The 26,766-nt window shown below is 52.5% G+C and overlaps 1 protein-coding gene across 3 annotated transcripts in view; it reads left to right on the forward strand.

Annotated features, from left to right (window-relative positions):
* LOC135549770 (PHD finger protein 14-like) overlaps window positions 1-26,766 on the forward strand; it is a 136,657-nt gene that overhangs the window by 21,211 nt on the left and 88,680 nt on the right. For all 3 annotated transcript variants that reach the window (XM_064980046.1, XM_064980047.1, XM_064980048.1), the window contains exons 7-14: window positions 574-685; window positions 1,331-1,468; window positions 4,195-4,341; window positions 4,709-4,872; window positions 5,041-5,147; window positions 5,701-5,807; window positions 24,087-24,182; window positions 26,629-26,735. In XM_064980046.1, coding sequence (XP_064836118.1) covers window positions 574-685; window positions 1,331-1,468; window positions 4,195-4,341; window positions 4,709-4,872; window positions 5,041-5,147; window positions 5,701-5,807; window positions 24,087-24,182; window positions 26,629-26,735 — 978 coding nt within the window. The remainder of the gene's footprint in view (window positions 1-573; window positions 686-1,330; window positions 1,469-4,194; window positions 4,342-4,708; window positions 4,873-5,040; window positions 5,148-5,700; window positions 5,808-24,086; window positions 24,183-26,628; window positions 26,736-26,766) is intronic.

Here is a 26,766-nt window from a genome sequence, read left to right on the forward strand (position 1 = left end):
CTAAAAGTCATATTCCTATTAACGTCCAGTGTAGTGAGAGACTTTATCACAATGCTATATCATACCTGCAGAATGTCTGCCTGCTTGAACGGCAATCGTTCAGATACACATGAAATGACCCAGGGAATAGATACAAAATCGCTCAGAGATGCACAAATATAACATAACATTCAAAATGGGTCAATCTTCTCTTTAAAGATGCATTATAAAGGTTTTGTATAATTTCAGCCAGTAGCTTTGAAAGTAGCGCTCACGAGCCAAAACGGGTCCCCGAAAATTGTGCATTGTGTACAATGTCATCAATTTTGTATTATATTTTACATCCTGCAACAACAAATCCTGCCATTCCAATTCTTACAATGTTACAAATGTGTACGCGTTTAAGATCCTGTTCAAACACTTTAATTGTGACCATTAGAAAGCTTGTGTTTACTTCACGTGGACTACCCAGTCTCTGTTTTAGTATACTCTCAATGTGTATAATGGTCTTTGCTTTCATTGGTTAAGTAGGCAAATACATCAGCAATGGGGCTATTTGAAGCATCTTTGTTTCTTTTCATGTGTATTTTCTAGATGGGTCCATGTGGTTTGTGCGCTCTACGTCCCTGGAGTAGCGTTTGGGGACATTGATAAACTACGACCAGTGACCCTCACAGAGATGAACTACTCCAAGTATGGGGCCAAGGCAAGTACAAAGGAAATGTTTTCTAGAATAAAGATGATGGCGATCGAAATATTCTGTTAAACAGAGTAAATTGTATGAAACAAAATCAATCCGTATTACTTCAAACATGCTTTGTCAGAGTGGAAGACTGAGGAAGGTGTTTTAGATTTTTGCTTTCCCATTGTCTGTTGATGAATAAGTCCGGTTTATGAGGAGCAGAAAATTAAGACAGTAATAAAGTGACTCGTGTGGTTGGTTACCGTCCAACACTTTACATCCAACTTTAACATAGTGATCCATCAGCGTACAGTCACTCTGACATTCATTCTAGCTGAAACCCTGTTTGAGGGTCACTAAGCCAATAGAATACACTTTTATTGAAGAGAGTGACTTTTAGAAATATGATCCAGGGCCATTTTACACTGAAAAGAAATTGCTGCTGAAAAATGTGTATTATCATAAAAATGAATAATTAAAGCATATGCAAGTTTCTCCAAGTGGTCACTTTGTCCCTTTGGCAGAACTGAGCAAAGTCAATGTTGTAGTTTCTGAACCTCTAGGTTTTCCTTTGTCCCTGACTGCAGTTTCTGAGATCTCCATTTTCTTTTTACCTTTTGTTCATAAGTGGTGTTTCTGACCTATGTTTTTGCTTTCTCTTTTGTCTAGGAGTGCAGTTTCTGCGAGGACGCCCGGTTCGCCCGGACAGGCGTGTGTATCAGCTGTGATGCTGGCATGTGCCGATCCTACTTCCATGTGACCTGTGCTCAGAGGGAGGGGCTTCTCTCAGAGGCCGCTGCGGAGGAGGTGAGAGAAGACCGGACATGAATCATGTGACCCTGTGTATATATAGAGTACAAGTCAAAAGTTTGGACACAGCTACTCGTTCCAGGGTTTCTCTTTATTTTTACTATTTATAATAGTGAGGACATCAGAACAATGAAAAAACACAATTGGAATCATGTAGTAACCAAAAAAGTGTTAAACAAATCTAAATATATATGAGATTTCAGATTCTTCAAATTAGCCACCCGTTGACAGCTTTGCACAGCTCATTCATAGTCCCTTAAATGCATTTGAACAACGTGGGGGGTGGGGGGGGTTCTTAGTGCAGGATTCAGGTCACTCCCTGCGATAAGACAGTAATGTATTCATTTTACAAATGACTAGTCCTTTAAAACAGTCTCTTAAACTGGCCCTGGCTCCTTCATCAACCTCCTGCTATAGGCAGAGTCTTATATTGAGAATGTAATAAAACATGGAAGGCTGTATAATGATGACACTAAGGATCTGGTTATAGCTGGTATTCAGGATCCGTCTGCAGTGCAGCTGATGTATGCACCTCGCGTCACTTATTTCTGCGGCACAAAGGCAGCCGGCGTACTGATAAACCCGGCCCAGAAAGTGCCTGCTCACCGCTATCCATTTAATCCATTGAGCTGTGGCAAAGGGCCCCTATCAACAGGTGGAGCCTCTGATAAAATCTGCCGAAACACCTTAAGCCTAAACGATTCTAGGGGAGCCAGGGGCTGCCTGCCTGTCTAGGGGGGAAAACGGTTGAGTTTGAGGGGTTTTTTTTTCCTCCCTGACTGAGCAGGTGAGCTGTATGGTTGTTGTGGATATGGAAAATAATTAAGAAGCAGAGGCTTTCATTGTTCTTCGCTCTTTTCTTACCTGGAATTTGGAAGACCATTTCTGAGAAAAATTACCATCACTAAACTCAGTTCTAGGTATAAGATGCACTCTACTTCAGCATTGAGCACAGTTCATCACTCTGAGAGCACGAAATGGATGTTATGTTTCTCACATAACAATGATACAATTATTCTTTTGAATTACATACAGTCCATTTGGAAAGTATTCAGACCCCTTCCCTTTTTCCACATTTTATGTTACAGCCTTATTCTAAAGTGGATCAAATCAAATAAATCCTCATCAATCTACACACAATACCCCATAATGACAAAGAGAAAACAGGCTTTTAGAAATGTTTGCAAGTGTATTAAAAATAAAAAACTTACCTTATTCACATAAGTATTCAGACCCTTTGCTATGAGACTTTGCTAAAAGAGCTCAGGTGCATCCTGTTTCCATTGATCATCCTTGAGAGGTTTCTACAACTTCATTGGAGTCCACCTGTGGTAAATTCAATTGATTGGACATGGGAAGGGCACACACCTGTCTATGTAAGTTCCCACAGTTGACAGTGCATGTCAGAGCAAAAACCAAGCCATGAGGTCGAAGCAATTGTCCGTAGAGCTCTGAGAAAGGATTGTGTCGAGACACCGATCTGGGGAAGGGTAACATAAAATATTTGCAGCAATGAAGGTCCCCACGAACACAGTTGTCTCCAACATTCTTAAATGGAAGAAGGTTGTAACCACCAACCACCAGCTGGCCGCCCAGCCAAACTGAGCAATCGGGGGAGAAGGGCCTTGGTCAGGGAGGTGACTTAGAACCCAATGGTCATTCGGACAGAGTTCCTCTGTGGAGATGGGAGAACCTTCCAGAAGGACAACCATCTCTGCTGCACTCCACCAATCAGGGCTTTATGGTAGAGTGGCCAGACGGAAGCCACTCCTTACTAAAAGGCACGACAGCCCACTTGGAGTTTGTCAAAAGGCACCTAAAGGACTCTCAGACCATGAGAAACAAGATTCTCTGGTCTGATGAAACCAAGATTGAACTCTTTGGCGTGAATGCCAAGCGCCACATCTGGAGGAAAACTGGCACCATCCCTACGGTGAACCATGGTGGAGGCAGCATCATGCTGTAGGGATGTTTTTCAGCGGCAGAGACTGGGAAACTAGTCAGGATCGGGGAAAGATGAACAGAGTATAGTACAGAGAGATCCTTGATGAAAACCTGCTCCAGAGCGCTCAGGACCTCAGACTGGGACAAAGGTTCACCTTCCAACAGGACAACGACCCGAAGCTCACAGCCAAGACAACACAGGATTGGCTTCAGGACAAGTCTCTGAATGTCCTTGAGTGGCTCAGCCAGAGCCCGGACTTGAACCCGATTGAACTCTGGCAAGACCTGAAAATAGCTGTGGTGCAACGCTTCCCATCCAATCTGACAGAGCTTGATAGGATCTGCAGAGAAGAATGGGAGAAACTCCCCAAATACAAGTGTGCTAAGCTTGTAGCGTCATACCCAAGAAGACTTGAGGCTGTAATCGCTGCCAAAGATGCTTCAATAAAGTACTGAGTTAAGGGCCTGAATACTTATGTAATTGTGATATTTTATTTTGTAAAATGTGTATTATACATTTACAAAGCAAAACAAAATCATGAGGTGTTATGTGTAGATTGATGAGGGAAAAACTATTTAAGGAGATTTGGGAATAAGGCTGAAACGTAACAAAATGTGGAAAACTTCAAGTGGTCCGACTGCGCCGTAAGTGACTATTTTACACAGGATAACAGATCTGTTGACTGAAGAGTGCTGAAAGACATGTCATACACAGTGCACAAGAAGAGATGTTCACCTGTGGTCGATCAGGTTTTCAACATGTGTGTCTGTTTCCCCAGGACATAGCCGATCCCTTCTTTGCGTATTGTAAGCAGCATGCGGACCGCTATGACAGGAAATGGAAGAGGAAGAACTACCTGGCGCTCCAGTCCTACTGCAAGGCATCTCTACAGGACAAAGAGAAGCAGCTGGCCCCTGAGGCACAGGTGAGAGGTCAAGACTGGCTCAGACTCACACTGGCTTGCCCCTGTTAGGGCTGCAGAATGTGGTCTTTGAACATGAATAGAAATGCTTGTCAGTGTTTCCTTCATAGTTAATTGTTCTATATGCAAGATTCAGTCTTTGACTGATTGACTTTTTTGTTTGAACAAGTGAGTTGGAGAACACAGCAGAAACAACCTGGGGAGGTTGTAATTTGTAATGTCTGGGTCCCAAATGGGATCCTATTCCCTATATAAAGCACTACTTTTGACCAGGGCCCATATATAGGATAGGGTGCCATTTGGGACACAGCCGGGCTGTCATTAGATAATGAAGTGTGTGTTTCTTTGTGTTGTGTTGAACCCCTGGCAGGCCCGTATCACCACCCGGCTGCAGCAGTACCGGGCCAGGGCAGAGCTGTCCCGTAACACTCGGCCCCAGGCCTGGGTCCCCCGGGAGAAGCTTCCACGACCCCTGACCTCCAGCGCCTCCGCCATCAGGAAACTCATGAGGAAGGCCGAGCTCATGGGCATCAGGTAGGAGTTAATGTCTGTAGGAAAAAGATGGTGTTCAGGCAACCAAGAATTGAGGTGAAGCCCAAATATAGAATTCACACTCTATACTTTAAAAAAAAAGGTCAGAGGTCAGAAAGGTGGACCAGGAAGCAGAGGGTTGTCGGTTCAAATCTCTTTTTTCTTCTTCAGCACGGACATCTTCCCTGTAGACACATCAGACATCAGCGCAAGTGTGGACGGGCGCAGGAAACACAAGCAGCCTGCCCTCACTGCAGACTTCGTCAACTATTACCTGGGTGAGTAGGGAAACAAAAACCATCTGACTAATGGAAACATGGACTTACATTACCAACATAATACACTATTCTAATCAATGTTGTTACTAAAGGCAGATGCTTCCAGAATAAAGACAGATGTGCCAGAGTTCTATAGGCTCTCAGCATGTAGCCTTGGATAAAGACCCCCAAAATGAATGATGATGCCGTTGCCAGATATGTGTTTGCTCGACCGTTTTTGTGTGTGTGTGTTTGCGAGTGTGCTTTCAAACGTGTATAACCTTGAACAACATCCCCCACCCCCAGCTAACTCCCATCAGAACATCCCCCACCCCCAGCTATCTCCCATCAGAACATCCCCCACCCCCAGCTATCTCCCATCAGAAGAACATCCTCCACTCCCCAGCTATCTCCCATCAGAACAACATCCCCCAGCTGTCGCCCATCAGATTGGCACACCGTGTTTCTCGTCTGCCTTTTCCCGTGTATAGATGGAGATAGATTGGGATCGGTCCTATTGATGTGTGTAGATTGTGATGGTGGTTTATTGATTGGTGTCCTTATTGCTATGCAGAGAGGAACATGAGGATGATTCAGATCCAGGATAATATCTCTGAACAGAAGAACCTGAAAGACAAGCTGGAGAGTGAGCAGGAGAAACTGCACGTCGACTACAACAAGGTTAGTGGTGGTGGAAAACACACTGTTAGAAGAACCTGAAGAAGCTGCTTGTCGACTACAACAAGGTTAGTGGTGGTGGAAAACACACTGTTAGAAGAACCTGAAGAAGCTGCTTGTCGACTACAACAAGGTTAGTAGTGGTGTTGGAGCTAGGAACACAAGCATTTCTCTACATCCCCAATAACATCTGCTAAATATGTGTATGTGACCAATAAAATTAGATTTGATTTGGTACAGGCCGTAAAGTCACCTAATAAAATGCTTGCTTGACGTTTCTGCGGTATTAGACACGGCCAGGGAGATAGTGGACAAAATGTTAATCCACACTGTTATCAACCAGTCACTAGGGGTTTACCAGTGATTCTCCAGCAGCGTTGCTCTGAGTTCTCACACTAAAGCTGTGCTATGTCTTTGTACTGCATGGCCTCTAGTCTTCAGAAACGCACATAGTGTGTCATTCATGGGGCGGCAGGGTAGCCTAGTGGTTAGAGCGTTGGACTAGTAACCGGAAGGTTGCAAGTTCAAACCCCCGAGCTGACAAGGTACAAATTTGTCGTTCTGCCCCTGAACAGGCAGTTAACCCACTGTTCCTAGGCCGTCATTGAAAATAAGAATTTGTTCTTAACTGACTTGCCTAGTTAAATAAAGGTAAAAATAAATAAATAAAATAAACCGCATTGCTTTGCGCTACAACACATTAACCACCGTTTTACTATGTACCATGAAAAAGACCATTTTAAGAGCCCTGTTATTCCTCTTCCGTCTAGCTCTCTCCATCTCTTATCTCTCACTCTGTTCATCTCTTTCTCCCTCCATCTCTCTGTGGCCCTTGCCGTTTCGCTCTCTGTCTCTCTAGCTATCTCCTTTCATCTATCCTTCGTCATGTGACTTGGGTGTGGCGGCGCAGGGCAGCTTCGCTCCATCAGGCCCAATAAAGAAGGGAATAAAACAGCGGCGTAAAAGTCAGAGGAGTTAATGTTGCGTTCAGTCTTTCTGCCACGTGTATTAAGCCTTATTAATGGAGTGTGTGTTGCTAATTGCACCGCTCGACATGCTTTTACACGGAGAGAGGGAGCGAGAGAGATGCCTAGAAAGAGGGAAGGAGAGAGAGCAATGGAGAGAGAGAAGCAGCCCCGGCCTTTTAGACAGTGAGAGAGATGGAGAAAGACTGAGAGGGGGATCGAGCGAGAAGGATCATTAAGATTAGAAGTCTAGCTACAGATATGGCTATAAAGCCCCTGACAGGGTGAGTGCGCAGGGTGGGTTCTGAGTGCGCGAGGTGTTGGGTTCTGAGTGCGCGGGGTGTTGGGTTCTGAGTGCGCGAGGTGTTGGGTTCTGAGTGCGCGGGGTGTTGGGTTCTGAGTGCGCGGGGTGTTGGGTTCTGAGTGCGCGGGGTGTTGGGTTCTGAGTGCGCGGGGTGTTGGGTTCTGAGTGCGCGAGGTGTTGGGTTCTGAGTGCGCGGCGGGGTGGGTTCTGAGTGCGCGGCGGTGTTGGGTTCTGGTGTTCTGAGTGCGCGGGGTGTTGGGTTCTGGTGGTGGGTTCTGAGTGCGCGGCGGGGTGGGTTCTGAGTGCGCGGGGTGTTGGGTTCTGAGTGCGCGGGGGGTGGGTTCTGAGTGCGCGGCGGTGGTGGGTTCTGAGTGCGCGGCGGTGGTGGGTTCTGAGTGCGCGGCGGGGTGGGTTCTGAGTGCGCGGGGTGTTGGGTTCTGAGTGCGCGGAGTGGTGGGTTCTGAGTGCGCGGGGTGGTGGGTTCTGAGTGCGCGGGGTGGTGGGTTCTGAGTGCGCGGGGTGTGTGTGGAGGAGTAGGTAGACTAATCTCTGGGAGATAATATGAAGTCTCTCTCTCGCTACATGACCTCTCTCTCCTGCTACATAACCTCTCTCTCTCTCTCCCCCTACATAACCTCTCTCTCTCTCTCGCCCTACATAACCTTTCTCTCTCGCCCTACATAACCTTTTTCTCTCTCTCGCCCTACATAACCTTTCTCTCTCTCGTCCTACATAACCTCTCTCTCTCCCCCTACATAACCTCTCTCTCCCCCTACATAACCTTTCTCTCTCTCTTCCCCCCTACAAAACCTTTCTCTATCTTACCCCCCTACGTGATCTGTCCCTCTCCGTCCCCCCCTACATAACCTTTCTCTCTCTCTCTCTCTCTCCCCCCTACATAACCTCTCTCTCTCCCCCCTACATAACCTCTCTCTCTCTCCCCCCTACATAACCCCTCTCTCTCCCCCCTACATAATCTCTCTCTCTCTTCCCCCTACACCTACATAACCTTTCTCTCTCTCCCCCTCCGTGATCTGTCCCTCTCCTTCCCCCCCTACAAAACCTTTCTCTCTCTCTCTCCCCCTACATAACCTCTCTCTCTCTCCCCCTACATAATCTCTCTCCCTCTCCCCCTACATAACCTCTCTCTCTCTCTCCCCCTACATAACCTCTCTCTATCCCCCTACATAACCTCTCTCTCTCTCTCTCCCTACATAACCTCTCTCTCCTCCCCCCTACATAACCTCTCTCTCTCTCTCTCCCCCTACATAACCTCTCTCTCTCTCCCCCTACATAACCTCTCTCTCTCTCCCCCCTACATAACCTCTCTCTCTCTCTCCCCCTACATAACCTCTCTCTCCCTCCCCCTACATAACCTCTCTCTCCTCTCCCCCTACATAACCTCTCTCTCTCCTCCCCCCCTAACCTCTCTCTCTCTCTCCCCCCCCCTACGTAACCTCTCTCTCTCCCCCCCTCGTAACCTCTCTCTCTCCCCCTACGTAACCTCTCTCTCTCCCCCCTACGTAACCTCTCTCTCTCTCCCCCTACGTAACCTCTCTCTCTCCCCCTACGTAACCTCTCTCTCTCTCCCCCTACGTAACCTCTCTCTCTCTCCCCCCTACGTAACCTCTCTCTCTCTCCCCCTACGTAACCTCTCTCTCTCTCTCCCCCTACGTAACCTCTCTCTCTCTCCCCTACGTAACCTCTCTCTCTCTCTCCCCCCCCCTACGTAACCTCTCTCTCTCTCTCCCCCTACGTAACCTCTCTCTCTCTCCCCCCTCCCCCTACGTAACCTCTCTCTCTCCCCCTACGTAACCTCTCTCTCTCCCCCCCTACGTAACCTCTCTCTCTCCCCCCCTCGTAACCTCTCTCTCCCCCCCCTACGTAACCTCTCTCTCCCCCCCTACGTAACCTCTCTCTCTCTCCCCCTACGTAACCTCTCTCTCTCCCCCTACGTAACCTCTCTCTCTCTCCCCCTACGTAACCTCTCTCTCTCTCCCCCCTACGTAACCTCTCTCTCTCTCCCCCTACGTAACCTCTCTCTCTCTCCCCCTACGTAACCTCTCTCTCTCTCCCCCTACGTAACCTCTCTCTCTCTCCCCCACGTAACCTCTCTCTCTCTCCCCCTACGTAACCTCTCTCTCTCTCCCCCCTACGTAACCTCTCTCTCTCTCCCCCACGTAACCTCTCTCTCTCTCCCCCTACGTAACCTCTCTCTCTCCCCCCCCTACGTAACCTCTCTCTCTCTCGTAACCTCTCTCCCCCCCTACGTAACCTCTCTCTCTCTCTTCTCCCCCTACGTAACCTCTCTCTCTCTCTTCTCCCCTACGTAACCCCTCTCTCTCTCTTCTCCCCCTACGTAACCTCTCTCTCTCTCTTCTCCCCCTACGTAACCTCTCTCTCTCTCTTCTCCCCTACGTAACCTCTCTCTCTCTCTTCCCCCCCTACGTAACCTCTCTCTCTCTCTTCTTCCCCCTACGTAACCTCTCTCTCTCTCTTCTCCCCCTACGTAACCTCTCTCTCTCTCTTTCTCCCCCTACGTAACCTCTCTCTCTCTTCTCCCCCTACGTAACCTCTCTCTCTCTTCTCCCCCTACGTAACCTCTCTCGCTCTCTCTTCTCCCCCTACGTAACCTCTCTCGCTCTCTCTTCTCCCCCTACGTGACCTCTCTCGCTCTCTCCCCCTACGTGACCTCTCTCGCTCTCTCCCCCTACGTGACCTCTCTCGCTCTCTCCCCTACGTGACCTCTCTCTCTCTCTTCTCCCCCTACGTGACCTCTCTCTTCTCCCCCTACGTAACCTCTCTCTCTCTCTCTTCTCCCCCTACGTAACCTCTCTCTCTCTCTTCTCCCCCTACGTAACCTCTCTCTCTCTCTCTCCCCCTACGTAACCTCTCTCTCTCTTCTCCCCCTACGTAACCTCTCTCTCTCTTCTCCCCCTACGTAACCTCTCTCTCTCTTCTCACCCTACGTAACCTCTCTCTCTCTTCTCACCCTACGTAACCTCTCTCTCTCTCTTCTCACCCTACGTAACCTCTCTCTCTCTCTTCCCCCCTACGTAACCTCTCTCTCTCTCTCTTCTCCCCCTACGTGACCTCTCTCGCTCTCTCCCCCTACGTGACCTCTCTCGCTCTCTCCCCCTACGTGACCTCTCTCGCTCTCTTCTCCCCCTACGTAACCTCTCTCTCTCTCTTCTCCCCACGTAACCTCTCTCTCTCTCCCCCCCCTACGTAACCTCCTCTCTCTCTCTCCCCCTACGTGACCTCTCTCGCTCTCTCCCCCTACGTGACCTCTCTCGCTCTCTCCCCCTACGTGACCTCTCTCGCTCTCTCCCCCTACGTGACCTCTCTCGCTCTCTCCCCCTACGTGACCTCTCTCGCTCTCTCCCCCTACGTGACCTCTCTCGCTCTCTCCCCCTACGTGACCTCTCTCTCTCTCCCCCTACGTGACCTCTCTCTCTCTCTTCTCCCCCTACGTAACCTCTCTCTCTCTCTTCTCCCCCTACGTAACCTCTCTCTCTCTCTTCTCCCCCTACGTAACCTCTCTCTCTCTCTCCTCCCCCTACGTAACCTCTCTCTCTCTCTTCTCCCCCTACGTAACCTCTCTCTCTCTCTTCTCACCCTACGTAACCTCTCTCTTCTCCCCCTACGTAACCTCTCTCTCTCTTCTCCCCCTACGTAACCTCTCTCGCTCTCTCTTCTCCCCCTACGTGACCTCTCTCGCTCTCTCTTCTCCCCCTACGTGACCTCTCTCGCTCTCTCCCCCTACGTGACCTCTCTCGCTCTCTCCCCCTACGTGACCTCTCTCGCTCTCTCTCTCTTCTCCCCCTACGTGACCTCTCTCTCTCTCTCTTCTCCCCTACGTGACCTCTCTCTCTCTCTCTTCTCCCCCTACGTGACCTCTCTCTCTCTCTTCTCCCCCTACGTGACCTCTCTCTCTCTCTTCTCCCCCTACGTGACCTCTCTCTCTCTCCCCCCTACGTAACCTCTCTCTCTCCCCCCTACGTAACCTCTCTCTCTCTTCTCCCCCTACGTAACCTCTCTCTCTCTCCCCCTACGTAACCTCTCTCTCTCTTCTCACCCTACGTAACCTCTCTCTCTCTCTTCTCACCCTACGTAACCTCTCTCTCTCTCTTCTCCCCCTACGTAACCTCTCTCTCTCTCTCTCTTCTCCCCCTACATAACCTCTCTCTCTCTTCTCACCCTACGTAACCTCTCTCTCTCTCTTCTCACCCTACGTAACCTCTCTCTCTCTCTTCTCACCCTACGTAACCTCTCTCTCTCTCTCTTCTCCCCTACGTAACCTCCTCTCTCTCTCTCTTCTCCCCCTACGTAACCTCTCTCTCTCTCTCTTCTCCCCCTACGTGACCTCTCTCGCTCTCTCCCCCTACGTGACCTCTCTCGCTCTCTCCCCCTACGTGACCTCTCTCGCTCTCTTCTCCCCCTACGTAACCTCTCTCTCTCTCCTCCCCCTACGTAACCTCTCTCTCTCTCTCTCTTCTCCCCCTACGTAACCTCTCTCTCTCTCTCTTCTCCCCCTACGTGACCTCTCTCGCTCTCTCCCCCTACGTGACCTCTCTCGCTCTCTCCCCCTACGTGACCTCTCTCGCTCTCTCCCCTACGTGACCTCTCTCGCTCTCTCCCCCCTACGTGACCTCTCTCGCTCTCTCCCCCTACGTGACCTCTCTCGCTCTCTCCCCCTACGTGACCTCTCTCTCTCTCCCCCTACGTAACCTCTCTCTCTCTCTCTCCCCCTACGTAACCTCTCTCTCTCTCTTCTCCCCCTACGTAACCTCTCTCTCTCTCTTCTCCCCCTACGTAACCTCTCTCTCTCTCTTCTCCCCCTACGTAACCTCTCTCTCTCTCTCCCCCCTACGTAACCTCTCTCTCTTCTCACCCTACGTAACCTCTCTCTTCTCCCCCTACGTAACCTCTCTCTCTCTTCTCCCCCTACGTAACCTCTCTCTCTCTTCTCCCCCTACGTGACCTCTCTCGCTCTCTCTTCTCCCCCTACGTGACCTCTCTCGCTCTCTCTTCTCCCCCTACGTGACCTCTCTCGCTCTCTCCCCCTACGTGACCTCTCTCGCTCTCTCCCCCTACGTGACCTCTCTCGCTCTCTCCCCCTACGTGACCTCTCTCGCTCTCTCTCTTCTCCCCCCCTACGTGACCTCTCTCTCTCTCTCTTCTCCCCCTACGTGACCTCTCTCTCTCTCTCTTCTCCCCCTACGTGACCTCTCTCTCTCTCTTCTCCCCCTACGTGACCTCTCTCTCTCTCTTCTCCCCCTACGTGACCTCTCTCTCTCTCTTCTCCCCCTACGTAACCTCTCTCTCTCCTCCCCCTACGTAACCTCTCTCTCTCTCTTCTCCCCCTACGTAACCTCTCTCTCTCTCTCTCTCCCCCTACGTAACCTCTCTCTCTCTTCTCCCCCTACGTAACCTCTCTCTCTCTTCTCACCCTACGTAACCTCTCTCTCTCTCTTCTCACCCTACGTAACCTCTCTCTCTCTCTCTCTTCTCCCCCTACATAACCTCTCTCTCCCCCCCCTACGTAACCTCTCTCTCTCTCTCTCTCTCCCTACATAACCTCTCTCTCTCTCTCTCCCTACATAACCTCTCTCTCTCTCTCCCTACATAACCTCTCTCTCTCTCTCCCTACATAACCTCTCTCCCCTACATAACCTCTCTCTCCTCCTCCCCCTACGTAACCTCTCTCTCTCTCTCTCCCCTACATAACCTCTCTCTCTCTCTCTCCCTACATAACCTCTCTCTCTCTCTCCCTACATAACCTCTCTCTCTCTCTCCCTACATAACCTCTCTCTCCCTACATAACCTCTCTCTCTCTCCCCCTACATAACCTCTCTCTCTCTCTCTCCCTACATAACCTCTCTCTCTCTCCCTACATAACCTCTCTCTCTCTCTCTCTCTCCCTACATAACCTCTCTCTCCCTACATAACCTCTCTCTCCCCCCCCTACATAACCTCTCTCTCTCTCCCCCTACGTAACCTCTCTCTCTCCCCCTACGTAACCTCTCTCGCTCTCTCCCCCTACGTGACCTCTCTCGCTCTCTCCCCCTACGTGACCTCTCGCTCTCTCCCCCTACATAACCTCTCTCTCTCTCTCTCCCTACATAACCTCTCTCTCCCTACATAACCTCTCTCTCTCTCCCTACATAACCTCTCTCTCTCTCTCCCTACATAACCTCTCTCTCTCCCCCCCTACATAACCTCTCTCTCTCTCTCCCCCTACGTAACCTCTCTCTCTCCCCCTACGTAACCTCTCTCGCTCTCTCCCCCTACGTGACCTCTCTCGCTCTCTCCCCCTACGTGACCTCTCGCTCTCTCCCCCTACGTGACCTCTCTCTCTCTCCCCCTACGTAACCTCTCTCTCTCTCCCCCTACGTAACCTCTCTCTCTCTCCCCCTACGTAACCTCTCTCTCTCTGTCCCCCTACGTATCCTCTCTCTCTCTCTCCCCCTACGTAACCTCGCTCTCTCTCTCTCTCTCTCTCTCTCCCCCTACGTAACCTCTCTCTCTCTCTCTCTCCCCCTACATAACGTCTCTCTCTCTCCCCCTACATAACCTCTCTCTCTCTCTCCCCCCCTACGTAACCTCTCTCTCTCTCCCCCTCTCTCTCCCCCTACATAACCTCTCTCTCTCTCTCTCCCCCTACATAACCTCTCTCTCGCTCTCTCCCCCTACGTGACCTCTCTCTCTCCCCCTACGTAACCTCTGTCTCTCTCTCCCCCTACGTATCCTCTCTCTCTCTCCCCCTACGTATCCTCTCTCTCTCCCCCCCTACGTATCCTCTCTCCCCCCCTACGTAACCTCTCTCTCTCCCCCCTACGTAACCTCTCTCTCTCCCCCCTACGTAACCTCTCCCTCTCCCCTACGTAACCTCTCCCTCTCCCCCTACGTAACCTCTCTCTCTCTCCCCCTACGTAACCTCTCTCTCTCCCCCTACGTAACCTCTCTCTCTCTCCCCCTACGTAACCTCTCTCTCTCTCCCCCTACGTAACCTCTCTCTCTCTCCCCCTACGTAACCTCTCTCTCTCTCCCTACGTAACCTCTCTCCCCCTACGTAACCTCTCTCTCTCTCCCCCTACGTAACCTCTCTCTCTCTCCCTACGTAACCTCTCTCCCCCTCCCTACATAACCTCTCTCCCCCTACATAACCTCTCTCCCCCCCCTACATAATCTCTCTCTCTCTCCCCCCCTACATAACCTCTCTCTCTCCCCCTCGTAACCTCTCTCTCTCTCTCTCCCCCCTACCTAACCTCTCTCTCTCCCCCCTACCTAACCTCTCTCTCTCCCCCCTACCTAACCTCTCTCTCTCCCCCCCTACCTAACCTCTCTCTCTCCCCCTACCTAACCTCTCTCTCTCCCCCCTACCTAACCTCTCTCTCTCACCCCCTACGTAACCTCTCTCTCTCTCCCCCTACGTAACCTCTCTCTCTCTCTCTCTCCCCCTATGTAACCTCTCTCTCTCTCTCCCCCTACGTAACCTCTCTCTCCCCCCTACGTAACCTCTCTCTCCCCCCCTACGTAACCTCTCTCTCTCTCTTCTCCCCCTACGTAACCTCTCTCTCTTCTCCCCCTACGTGACCTCTCTCGCTCTCTTCTCCCCCTACGTGACCTCTCTCGCTCTCTCCCCCTACGTGACCTCTCTCGCTCTCTCCCCCTACGTGACCTCTCTCGCTCTCTCCCCCTACGTAACCTCTCTCGCTCTCTTCTCCCCCTACGTGACCTTTCTCGCTCTCTTCTCCCCCTACGTGACCTCTCTCTCTCTCTCCCCCTACCTAACCTCTCTCTCTCCCCCTACGTAACCTCTCTCTCTCTCCCCCTACGTATCCTCTCTCTCTCTCCCCCTACCTAACCTCTCTCTCTCTCCACCCCTACCTAACCTCTCTATCTCCCCCTACCTAACCTCTCTCTCTCTCTCCCCCTACCTAACCTCTCTCTCTCTCCCCCTACCTAACCTCTCTCTCTCCCCCCTACCTAACCTCTCTCTCTCTTCCCCTACCTAACCTCTCTCTCTCTCTCCCCTACCTAACCTCTCTCTCTCTCTCCCCCTACCTAACCTCTCTCTCTCCCCCTACCTAACCTCTCTCTCTCTCCCCCCTACCTAACCTCTCTCTCTCTCTCCCCTACCTAACCTCTCTCTCTCTCTCCCCCTACCTAACCTCTCTCTCTCTCTCCCCCTACCTAGCCTCTCTCTCTCCCCCCTACCTAGCCTCTCTCTCTCCCCCTACCTAGCCTCTCTCTCTCTCCCCCTACCTAGCCTCTCTCTCTCTCCCCCTACCTAGCCTCTCTCTCTCTCTCCCCCTACCTAGCCTCTCTCTCTCTCCCCCTACGTAACCTCTCTCTCTCCCCCTACGTAACCTCTCTCTCTCCCTCTCTCCCCCTACGTGACCTCTCTCGCTCTCTCCCCCTACGTGACCTCTCTCGCTCTCTCCCCCTACGTGACCTCTCTCTCTCTCTCCCCCTACGTATCCTCTCTCTCTCTCTCTCTCTCTCTCCCTACATAACCTCTCTCTCTCTCCCTACATAACCTCTATCTCTCTCCCTACATAACCTCTCTCTCTCTCTCTCCCTACATAACCTCTCTCTCTCCCTACATAACCTCTCTCTCTCTCTCCCCCTACGTAACCTCTCTCTCTCTCCCCCCACGTAACCTCTCTCTCTCTCCTCCCTACATAACCTCTCTCCTCTACATAACCTCTCTCTCTCTCCCTACATAACCTCTCTCTCCCTACATAACCTCTCTCTCTCTCTCTCTCCCTACATAACCTCTCTCTCTCTCCCTACATAACCTCTCTCTCTCCCCCTACGTATCCTCTCTCTCTCTCCCCCTACGTATCCTCTCTCTCTCTCTCCCCCTACGTAACCTCTCTCTCTCTCCCCCTACATAACGTCTCTCTCTCTCTCCCTACATAACCTCTCTCTCTCTCCCCCCTACATAACCTCTCTCTCTCTCTCCCCCCCTACGTAACCTCTCTCTCTCCCCCCTCTCTCTCCCCCTACATAACCTCTCTCTCTCTCTCTCCCCCTACATAACCTCTCTCTCGCTCTCTCCCCCTACGTGACCTCTCTCTCTCCCCCTACGTAACCTCTGTCTCTCTCTCCCCCTACGTATCCTCTCTCTCTCCCCCTACGTATCCTCTCTCTCTCCCCCTACGTAACCTCTCTCTCTCTCCCCCTACGTAACCTCTCTCTCTCTCCCCCTACGTAACCTCTCCCTCTCCCCCTACGTAACCTCTCCCTCTCCCCCTACGTAACCTCTCCCTCTCCCCCTACGTAACCTCTCTCTCTCTCCCCCTACGTAACCTCTCTCTCTCCCCCTACGTAACCTCTCTCTCTCTCCCTACATAACCTCTCTCCCCCTACATAACCTCTCTCTCTCTCCCCCTACGTAATCTCTCTCTCTCTCTCTCTCTCCCCCTACATAACCTCTCTCTCTCTCTCTCCCCCTACATAATCTCTCTCTCTCTCTCCCCCTACATAATCTCTCTCTCTCTCTCCCCCTACATAACCTCTCTCTCTCCCCCTACGTAACCTCTCTCTCTCTCCCCCTACCTAACCTCTCTCTCTCCCCCCTACCTAACCTCTCTCTCTCCCCCCCCTACGTAACCTCTCTCTCTCCCCCCCTACCTAACCTCTCTCTCTCCCCCTACCTAACCTCTCTCTCTCTCCCCCTACCTAACCTCTCTCTCTCTCCCCCTACGTAACCTCTCTCTCTCTCCCCCCTACGTAACCTCTCTCTCTCTCTCCCCCCTACGTAACCTCTCTCTCTCTCCCCCCCTACGTAACCCTCTCTCTCTCCCCCCTACGTAACCTCTCTCTCTCCCCCCTACGTAACCTCTCTCTCTCCTTCTCCCCCTACGTAACCTCTCTCTCTTCTCCCCTACGTGACCTCTCTCACTCTCTCCCCCTACGTGACCTCTCTCACTCTCTCCCCCTACGTGACCTCTCTCGCTCTCTCCCCCTACGTAACCTCTCTCGCTCTCTCCCCTACGTAACCTCTCTCGCTCTCTTCTCCCCCTACGTGACCTCTCTCGCTCTCTTCTCCCCCTACGTGACCTCTCTCTCTCTCCCCCCTACCTAACCTCTCTCTCTCCCCTACGTATCCTCTCTCTCTCTCCCCCTACGTATCCTCTCTCTCTCTCCCCCTACCTAACCTCTCTCTCTCTCCCCCCCTACCTAACCTCTCTCTCCCCCCCCTACCTAACCTCTCTCTCCCCCTACCTAACCTCTCTCTCTCCCCCCCTACCTAACCTCTCTCTCTCTCTCCCCCTACCTAACCTCTCTCTCTCCCCTACCTAACCTCCTCTCTCTCTCCCCCTACCTAACCTCTCTCTCTCTCCCCCCTACCTAACCTCTCTCTCTCCCCCTACCTAACCTCTCTCTCTCTCCCCCCTACCTAACCTCTCTCTCTCTCCCCTACCTAACCTCTCTCTCTCTCCCCCTACCTAACCTCTCTCTCTCCTCCCCCTACCTAACCTCTCTCTCTCCCCCCTACCTAACCTCTCTCTCTCCCCTACCTAACCTCTCTCTCTCCTCCCCCTACCTAACCTCTCTCTCCTCTCCCCCTACCTAACCTCTCTCTCTCTCCCCCCCTACCTAACCTCTCTCTCTCTCTCTCCCCCTACCTAGCCTCTCTCTCTCCCCCTACCTAGCCTCTCTCTCTCTCCCCCTACCTAGCCTCTCTCTCTCTCCCCCTACCTAGCCTCTCTCTCTCTCCCCCTACCTAGCCTCTCTCTCTCCCCCCTACCTAGCCTCTCTCTCTCCCCCCTACCTAGCCTCTCTCTCTCTCCCCCTACCTAGCCTCTCTCTCTCCCCCTACCTAGCCTCTCTCTCTCCCCCTACCTAGCCTCTCTCTCTCCCCCCTACCTAGCCTCTCTCTCTCTCCCCCTCCCTAGCCTCTCTCTCTCTCCCCTACCTAGCCTCTCTCTCTCTCTCCCCCTACGTAACCTCTCTCTCTCCCCCTACGTAACCTCCCTCTCTCCCTCTCTCCCCCTACGTAACCTCTCTCTCTCCCTCTCTCCCCCTACGTAACCTCTCTCTCTCCCTCTCTCCCCCTACGTAACCTCTCTCTCTCTCTCCCCCTACGTAACCTCTCTCTCTCCCCCTACGTAACCTCTCTCTCTCTCCCCCCCCTACGTAACCTCTCTCTCCCCCCCCTACGTAACCTCTCTCTCTCCCCCTACATAACCTCTCTCTCCCCCCCCTACGTAACCTCTCTCTCTCCCCCCCCCACGTAACCTCTCTCTCTCCCCCTACGTAACCTCCCTCTCTCCCTCTCTCCCCCTACGTAACCCTCTCTCTCCCCTCTCTCCCCCTACGTAACCTCTCTCCCTCTCTCCCCCTACGTAACCTCTCTCTCTCTCCCCCCTACGTAACCTCTCTCTCTCTCTCCCCCTACTTAACCTCTCTCTCTCTCTCCCCCTACGTAACCTCTCTCTCTCTCTCCCCCTACGTAACCTCTCTCTCTCTCTCCCCCTACGTAACCTCTCTCTCTCTCTCCCCCTACATAACCTCTCTCTCTCCCCCCTACGTAACCTCTCTCTCTCTCCCCTCTCTCTCCCCCTACATAACCTCTCTCTCTCTCCCCTACGTAACCTCTCTCTCTCCCCCCCTACGTAACCTCTCTCTCTCCCCCCTACGTAACCTCTCTCTCCCCCTACGTAACCTCTCTCTCTCTCCCCCCTACGTAACCTCTCTCTCTCCCTATCTCCCCCTACATAACCTCTCTCTCCCTCTCTCCCCCTACGTAACCTCTCTCTCTCCCTCTCTCCCCCTACGTAACCTCTCTCTCTCCCCCACGGAACCTCTCTCTCTCTCTCTCCCCCTACGGAACCTCTCTCTCTCTCTCTCCCCCCACGGAACCTCTCTCTCTCTCTCTCCCCCTACGGAACCTCTCTCTCTCTCTCTCCCCCTACGGAACCTCTCTCTCTCTCCCCCTACCTAACCTATCTCTCTCCCCCTACCTAACCCCCTCTCTCTCTCCCCCTACCTAACCTCTCTCTCTCTCTCCCCCCTACGTAACCTCTCTCTCTCTCCCCCTACGTAACCTCTCTCTCTCTCCCCCTACGTAACCTCTCTCTCTCTCTTTCCCCCTACGTAACCTCTCTCTCTCTCTCCCCCTACGGATCCTTTCTCTCTTTCTCTCCCCTTACGGAACCTCTCTCTCTCTCTCCCCCTACGGAACCTCTCTCTCTCTCTCCCCCTATGGAACCTCTCTCTCTCTCTCCCCCTACGGAACCTCTCTCTCTCTCTCCGCCTACGGAACCTCTCTCTCTCTCTCCCCCTACGGAACCTCTCTCTCTCTCTCCCCCTACGTAACCTCTCTCTCTCTCCCCCTACCTAACCTATCTCTCTCCCCCTACCTAACCCCCCTCTCTCTCCCCCTACCTAACCCCCCTCTCTCTCTCCCCCTACCTAACCCCCCTCTCTCTCCCCCCCCTACCTAACCTCTCTCTCTCTCCCCCTACGTAACCTCTCTCTCTCCCCCCTACGTAACCTCTCTCTCTCCCCCCTACGTAACCTCTCTCTCTCTTTTCCCCCTACGTAACCTCTCTCTCTCTCTCCCCCCTACGGATCCTTTCTCTCTTTCTCTCCCCCTTACGGAACCTCTCTCTCTCTCTCCCCCTACGGAACCTCTCTCTCTCTCCCCCCTACGGAACCTCTCTCTCTCTCTCTCCCCCTACGGAACCTCTCTCTCCCCCCTACGGAACCTCTCTCTCTCTCCCCCCTACGGAACCTCTCTCTCTCTCTCCGCCTATGGAACCTCTCTCTCTCTCTCCCCCTACGTAACCTCTCTCTCTCTCTCCCCCTACAGAACCTCTCTCTCTCTCCTCCCCCTACGTAACCTCTCTCTCTCTCTCCCCCTACGGAACCTCTCTCTCTCTCTCCCCTACGTAACCTCTCTCTCTCCTCCTACGTAACCTCTCTCTCTCTCTCTCTCTCCCCCTACATAACCTCTCTCTCTCCCCCTACATAACCTCTCTCTCTCTCTCCCCCTACGGAACCTCTCTCTCTCTCTCCTCCTACGTAACCTCTCTCTCTCTCTCTCCTCCCCCTACATAACCTCTCTCTCTCCCCCTACGTAACCTCTCTCTCTCTCTCTCCCCCTACGTAACCTCTCTCTCTCTCTCCCCCTACGGAACCTCTCTCTCTCTCTCCCCCTACGTAACCTCTCTCTCTCCTCCTACGTAACCTCTCTCTCTCTCTCTCCCCCCCTACATAACCTCTCTCTCCCCTACATAACCTCTCTCTCTCTCTCCCCCTACGGAACCTCTCTCTCTCTCTCTCCCCCTACGTAACCTCTCTCTCTCCCCCTACGTAACCTCTCTCTCTCTCTCCCCCTACGTAACCTCTCTCTCTCTCCCCCCTACGTAACCTCTCTCTCTCTCTCCCCCTCCGTAACCTCTCTCTCTCTCCCCACTACGTAACCTCTCTCTCTCTCCCCCACTACGTAACCTCTCTCTCTCTCCCCCTACGTACCCTCTCTCTCTCTCCCCCTACGCACCCTCTCTCTCTCCCCCCTACGTACCCTCTCTCTCTCCCCCTACGTAACCTCTCTCTTTCCCCCTACATAACCTCTCTCTCTCTCTCTCTCCCCCTACATAGCCTCTCTCTCTCTCCCCCTACATAACCTCTCTCTCTCTCCCTACATAACCTCTCTCTCTCCCCCCTACGTAACCTCTCTCTCCTCCTCCTCCCACGTAACCTCTCTCTCCCTCCCCCTACGTAACCTCTCTCTCTCTCTCCTCCTACGTAACCTCTCTCTCTCCCCCTACGAAACCTCTCTCTCTCTCTCCCCCTACGTAACCTCTCTCTCTCTCCCCCTACGTAACCTCTCTCTCTCTCCCCCTACGTAACCTCTCTCTCTCTCTCCCCCTACGTAACCTCTCTCTCTCTCCCCCTACGTAACCTCTCTCTCTCTCTCCCCCTACGTAACCTCTCTCTCTCTCTCCCCCTACGTAACCTCTCTCTCTCTCTCCCCCTACGTAACCTCTCTCTCTCTCTCCCCCACTACGTAACCTCTCTCTCTCTCCCCCCCTACATACCCTCTCTCTCTTCCCCCTACATACCCTCTCTCTCTTCTCCCCCTACATGACCTTTCTCGCTCTCTTCTCCCCCTACGTGACCTCTCTCGCTCTCTCTTCTCCCCCTACGTAACCTCTCTCGCTCCCTCCCCCCCTACATGACCTGTTTCTCTCTCTCCCTCTCTCCCCTCCTACATGACCCGTTTCTCTCTCCCCCACATGACCCCTTTCAATCTCTCTCTCGCTCTCTCTCCCTCTCTCCCCCTACATGACCCGTTTCTCTCTCCCCCCTACATGACCCATTTCTCTCACCCCCCTACATGACCCGTTTCTCTCTCCCCCCTACATGACCTGTTTCTCTCACCCCCTACATGACCTGTCTCTCTCTCTCCTCCCCCTACGTGACCTGTTTCTCTCTCTCTCTCCTCCCCCTACGTGACCTGTCTCTCTCTCTCTCCTCCCCCTACGTGACCTGTCTCTCTCTCTCTCTCCTCCCCCTACGTGACCTGTCTCTCTCTCTCTCCTCCCCCTACGTGACCTGTCTCTCTCTCTCTCCTCCCCCTACGTGACCTCTCTCTCTCTCTCCTCCCCTTACATAACCTCTCTCTCTCCCACTACGTAACCTCTCTCTCTCTCTCTCTCTCTCTCTCCCCCTACGTAACCTCTCTCTCTCTCTCTCTCTCTCTCCTCCTACGTAACCTCTCTCTCTCTCCCCCTACATAACCTCTCTCTCTCCCCCTACATAACCTCTCTCTCTCCCTCTCTCCCCCTACATAACCCCTCTCTCCCCCTACGTAACCTCTCTCTCTCTCTCCCCCTACGGAACCTCTCTCTCTCTCTCCCCCTACGGAACCTCTCTCTCTCTCTCTCCCCCTACGGAACCTCTCTCTCTCTCTCTCCCCCCTACGGAACCTCTCTCTCTCTCTCCCCACGGAACCTCTCTCTCTCTCTCCCCCCCTACGGAACCTCTCTCTCTCCCCCTACGGAACCTCTCTCTCTCCCCCTACGGAACCTCTCTCTCTCCCCCTACCGAACCCCTCTCTCTCTCTCCCCCTACCTAACCTCTCTCTCTCTCCCCCTACGTAACCTCTCTCTCTCTCTCTCTCACCCTACGGAACCTCTCTCTCTCTCCCCCTACGGAACCTCTCTCTCTCTCTCCCCCTACGTAACCTCTCTCTCTCTCTCCCCCTACGGAACCTCTCTCTCTCCCCCTACGGAACCTCTCTCTCTCCCCCTACGGAACCTCTCTCTCCCCCTACGGAACCTCTCTCTCTCCCCCCTACGGAACCTCTCTCTCTCCCCCTACGGAACCTCTCTCTCTCTCCCCCTACGGAACCTCTCTCTCTCTCTCTCCCCCTATGTAACCTCTCTCTCTCTCTCCCCCTACGGAACCTCTCTCTCTCCCCCTACGGAACCTCTCTCTCTCCCCCTACGGAACCTCTCTCTCTCTCTCCCCCTACGGAACCTCTCTCTCCCCCTACATAACCTCTCTCTCTCTCTCCCCCTACGTAACCTCTCTCTCTCTCCTCCTACGTAACCTCTCTCTCTCTCTCCCCCTACGTAACCTCTCTCTCTCCTCCTACGTACCCTCTCTCTCTCTCTCTCTCCCCCTACATAACCTCTCTCTCTCCCCCTACGTAACCTCTCTCTCTCTCTCCCCCTACGTAACCTCTCTCTCTCTCTCCCCCCCTACGGAACCTCTCTCTCTCCCCCTACGGAACCTCTCTCTCTCTCTCCCCCTACGGAACCTCTCTCTCTCCCCCTACGGAACCTCTCTCTCTCTCTCTCTACTCCCCCTCCTACGTGACCTCTCTCTCTACTCCCCCTCCTACGTGACCTGTCTCTCTCTACTCCCCCTCCTACGTGACCTGTCTCTCTCTACTCCCCCTCCTACGTGACCTGTCTCTCTCTCTACTCCCCCTCCTACGTGACCTGTCTCTCTATCTCTCCTCCCCCTACGTGACCTGTCTCTCTCTACTCCCCCTCCTACGTGACCTGTCTCTCTCTCTACTCCCCCTCCTACGTGACCTGTCTCTCTCTCTCTCCTCCCCCTACGTGACCTGTCTCTCTCTCTCTCTCCTCCCCCTACGTGACCTGTCTCTCTCTCTCTCTACTCCCCCTCCTACGTGACCTCTCTCTCTCTCTCTACTCCCCCTCCTACGTGACCTCTCTCTCTCTCTCTCTCTACTCCCCCTCCTACGTGACCTCTCTCTCTCTCTCTACTCCCCTTCCTACGTGACCTGTCTCTCTCTACTCCCCCTCCTACGTGACCTGTCTCTCTCTACTCCCCCTCCTACGCGACCTCTCTCTCTCTACTCCCCCTCCTACGCGACCTGTCTCTCTCTACTCCCCCTCCTACGTGACCTGTCTCTCTCTACTCCCCCTCCTACGTGACCTGTCTCTCTCTACTCCCCTCCTACGTGACCTGTCTCTCTCTACTCCCCCTCCTACGTGACCTGTCTCTCTCTACTCCCCCTCCTACGTGACCTGTCTCTCTCTACTCCCCCTCCTCGTGACCTGTCTCTCTCTACTCCCCCTCCTACGTGACCTGTCTCTCTCTACTCCCCCTCCTACGTGACCTGTCTCTCTCTACTCCCCCTCCTACGTGACCTGTCTCTCTCTACTCCCCCTCCTACGTGACCTGTCTCTCTCTACTCCCCTCCTACGTGACCTGTCTCTCTCTACTCCCCCTCCTACGTGACCTGTCTCTCTCTACTCCCCCTCCTACGTGACCTGTCTCTCTCTACTCCCCCTCCTACGCGACCTGTCTCTCTCTCCTACGCGACCTGTCTCTCTCTCCTACGCGACCTGTCTCTCTCTCCTACGCGACCTGTCTCTCTCTCCTACGTGACCTGTCTTTCTCTCTTTCTCTCTCCCCTACATGACCTGTCTCTCTCTCCTCCTCCTACATGACCCATCTCTCTCTCTCGCCCCCCCCTCCTACTTGACCTGTCTGTCTCTCCCTCTGTAGCTGTGTGAGTCTCTGGAGGATCTGCAGAATGTCAACGGTGTTCTGAGGAGTGAGGGCCATGCCATATGGACCATGTTGGGAGGAATCCTAGGACAGGTATGTTAATATCACACCACTTTCTTCTCCTCTCTCATCCTCCTTTCCTCCTCATCCCCATTTCTTATCTTCTTTTGCACTTTCTCATTCCTCCTCATCCACTTTCTCATTCTCTTTCCTGCTCGTCCACTTTCTCCTCCTATCTCTCTCATGTTTAGTCCAGAGTTGGCAACACTCTCACGAAACCAAACTCCAGCACCTGTCCTGTAAGTTTCATCACACCTAGGCAGGGCAGAAAATTCAGAGGATAAACCGCCAACCGGACAGGTCTCCCTGCTACATGCCCAGGACCTGGTGATGACAAAGGATTATGAGGAATCTAAATTAGCCATAGCAACCCACAGAGTTACCATGGGGTAATTCTGCAGCCCATAATAGGCTCCTGTTAGTGATTGACCTGTCCTTTACCATAAAGGCAGACCAGACCTGGCTCTGCTCCACTCTCAATGAAGCTAGAAGCTGTCCACTTGCTTTCTACCACGTTCACACTCGCCATGGCAACCAAATCGCCAAGATGCGTCGCCACGGGTGATGGGTTGTTTAATGAGTGCGAAATGCAGCTCTGCAGAAATTGCTGTGAGTCCTTTTTAACTTTTTTAAAAAAAGTGACAGAGCCTGTTTGGAAGTGCTGACACTGACACTTATTTAAAAGCAGCCCAGCTCTTGGTGTGTGTGGTGCTGTGTTGAGGTGAGAATGAGAACTGAGGACGAGAGGCCTGTGAAGCGTTGGAGCTCTGACAGGATGCTATAGCAAGACACAACACACAGACACCCCCTGGTTACAACCAGTCTCTAAGATTAGCAGGTAGGCCTAGATAATACAACTTACAGTTGCCCGTGGTGCCTGGAACTGCATATGTCATCAGCTCTTTCAAAATGCATCTACGTAAGCGGCTAACTGAATGCATGATGCTGATTTTAAAAGTCTGGCTGGCGACGGGGGTGCGACGGGGGCTGCCTTACAGATAAATGGATGGTGTGATATAGCTAGAGGATGGGAAGAAAGAAAGGCTGGAGGGAAAGAACGACTGAAAGAAACGATGTCGATCTGCAACGACCTCCATAAATCACCTAATTAGAAACGTGGAAAGGTTTAAGTGGCTACATCAGTCACGTCCCCGGGTTGCTTTGTGTCATCTATCTGATACCTTTTCATTTCCTATTTGTCATCCCTCTGCCCGTCCCGTACATTACCAGAAATTATTGATGTTACCCGACTGCAGACCCATCCCTCATCCTGCACACTGAGTCAGTGTTGTCATTGTGGGGGACTTCTCAAGGAGAGGAAGCATTTTTCGCTAGACATTGTGAAGCTTCAAAGGACCCGGTCACAGTGTTTTTAGCATTTCCTGGCAGTGTTCAGTTTGGCACTGAGGTAAAGCATCTCATTTGAAATGCTGTGCACGTCTGTGTCATACACCGAGAATCTTCCTGAAAGGCGTGCCAGTCAGGTGACCCTTCCCTGTGTGCGTGTGTGTGTGTGTGCCAGTGCCAGCCACTCGGTCCCCCACGGCCTCAGAGCCTGTCTCGCACCCAGTATGAACCAGCCAGATGGCCTGAGGTTGGGCTGGTCCTGCCTGTCTCTGATTCTTATTTTAGAATATACCTTCCCCTACCCATCTCTGAGGGGTTTTCTACTCACTGAGCTAATGCAGAAGGGGACTGTGGTCCACAATTAGTAGATCACACACACCCTAGGGTCCTGTGGCCCTGGCACCCCCACAGGACTGGTCCCTGGGAGCCATGGGCTACGGCGTAGTGAGCGTGCTCAGATTAGAGCTGCCCCAGTGAGGAGCCTGTCTGTTTAGTGGCCACCAGCTCCCCAGTCTCTCCCTAGCAGATCGGTTTTCTAATTAACCTGCGACAGAGAGCAGCCACCATGTAGCCAACGAGATGCAGTGGAGAAGTAAACACACATCCACCACAGACAGACAGTCTGTCTACTGACCAACAACAGCCCCCCCCTCCCCACAGATACACACACTCAATTCAATTCAAGGGCTTTATTGGCATGGGAAACATGTGTTAACATTGCCAAAGCAAGTAAGGTAGATAATATATAAAGTGAAATAAACAATAAAAATTAACAGTAAACATCACACATACAGAAGTTTCAAAACAATAAAGACATTATAAATGTCATTATATATATATATATATATATATATATACAGTGTTTTAACAATGTACAAATGGTAAAGGACACAAGATAAAATAGATATGGGTTGTATTTACAATGGTGTGTGTTCTTCACTGGTTGCCCTTTTTCTCGTGGCAACAGGTCACAAATCTTGCCTCTCTCTCTCTCCAACCCCCCTTCCTCTCCTCTTTCTCTGTCCTCTCTCCCTCCTCTCTGTGGACACCTTTGCCCTGTCTGTCCTTCACTGCTTCTCTCTGAGGTCTCTAGTACACCTACAGTTGTGTTATGTGTGTCTCTCTGTGACAGAAACTGAACTCCCCGCCGGTCCTGAAAGCCCCCAAAGAGAGGAAGCCCAGCAAGAAGGAGGGAGGAGTTCCTGGGAAGTCCTCCAACCTACCAGCTGTCCTCTACAGGTAAACAAACAAACATTAAACAGGCATTACA

Source organism: Oncorhynchus masou, chromosome 12, assembly GCF_036934945.1.
Source record: "Oncorhynchus masou masou isolate Uvic2021 chromosome 12, UVic_Omas_1.1, whole genome shotgun sequence".
Taxonomy (NCBI): Eukaryota; Metazoa; Chordata; class Actinopteri; order Salmoniformes; family Salmonidae; genus Oncorhynchus; species Oncorhynchus masou.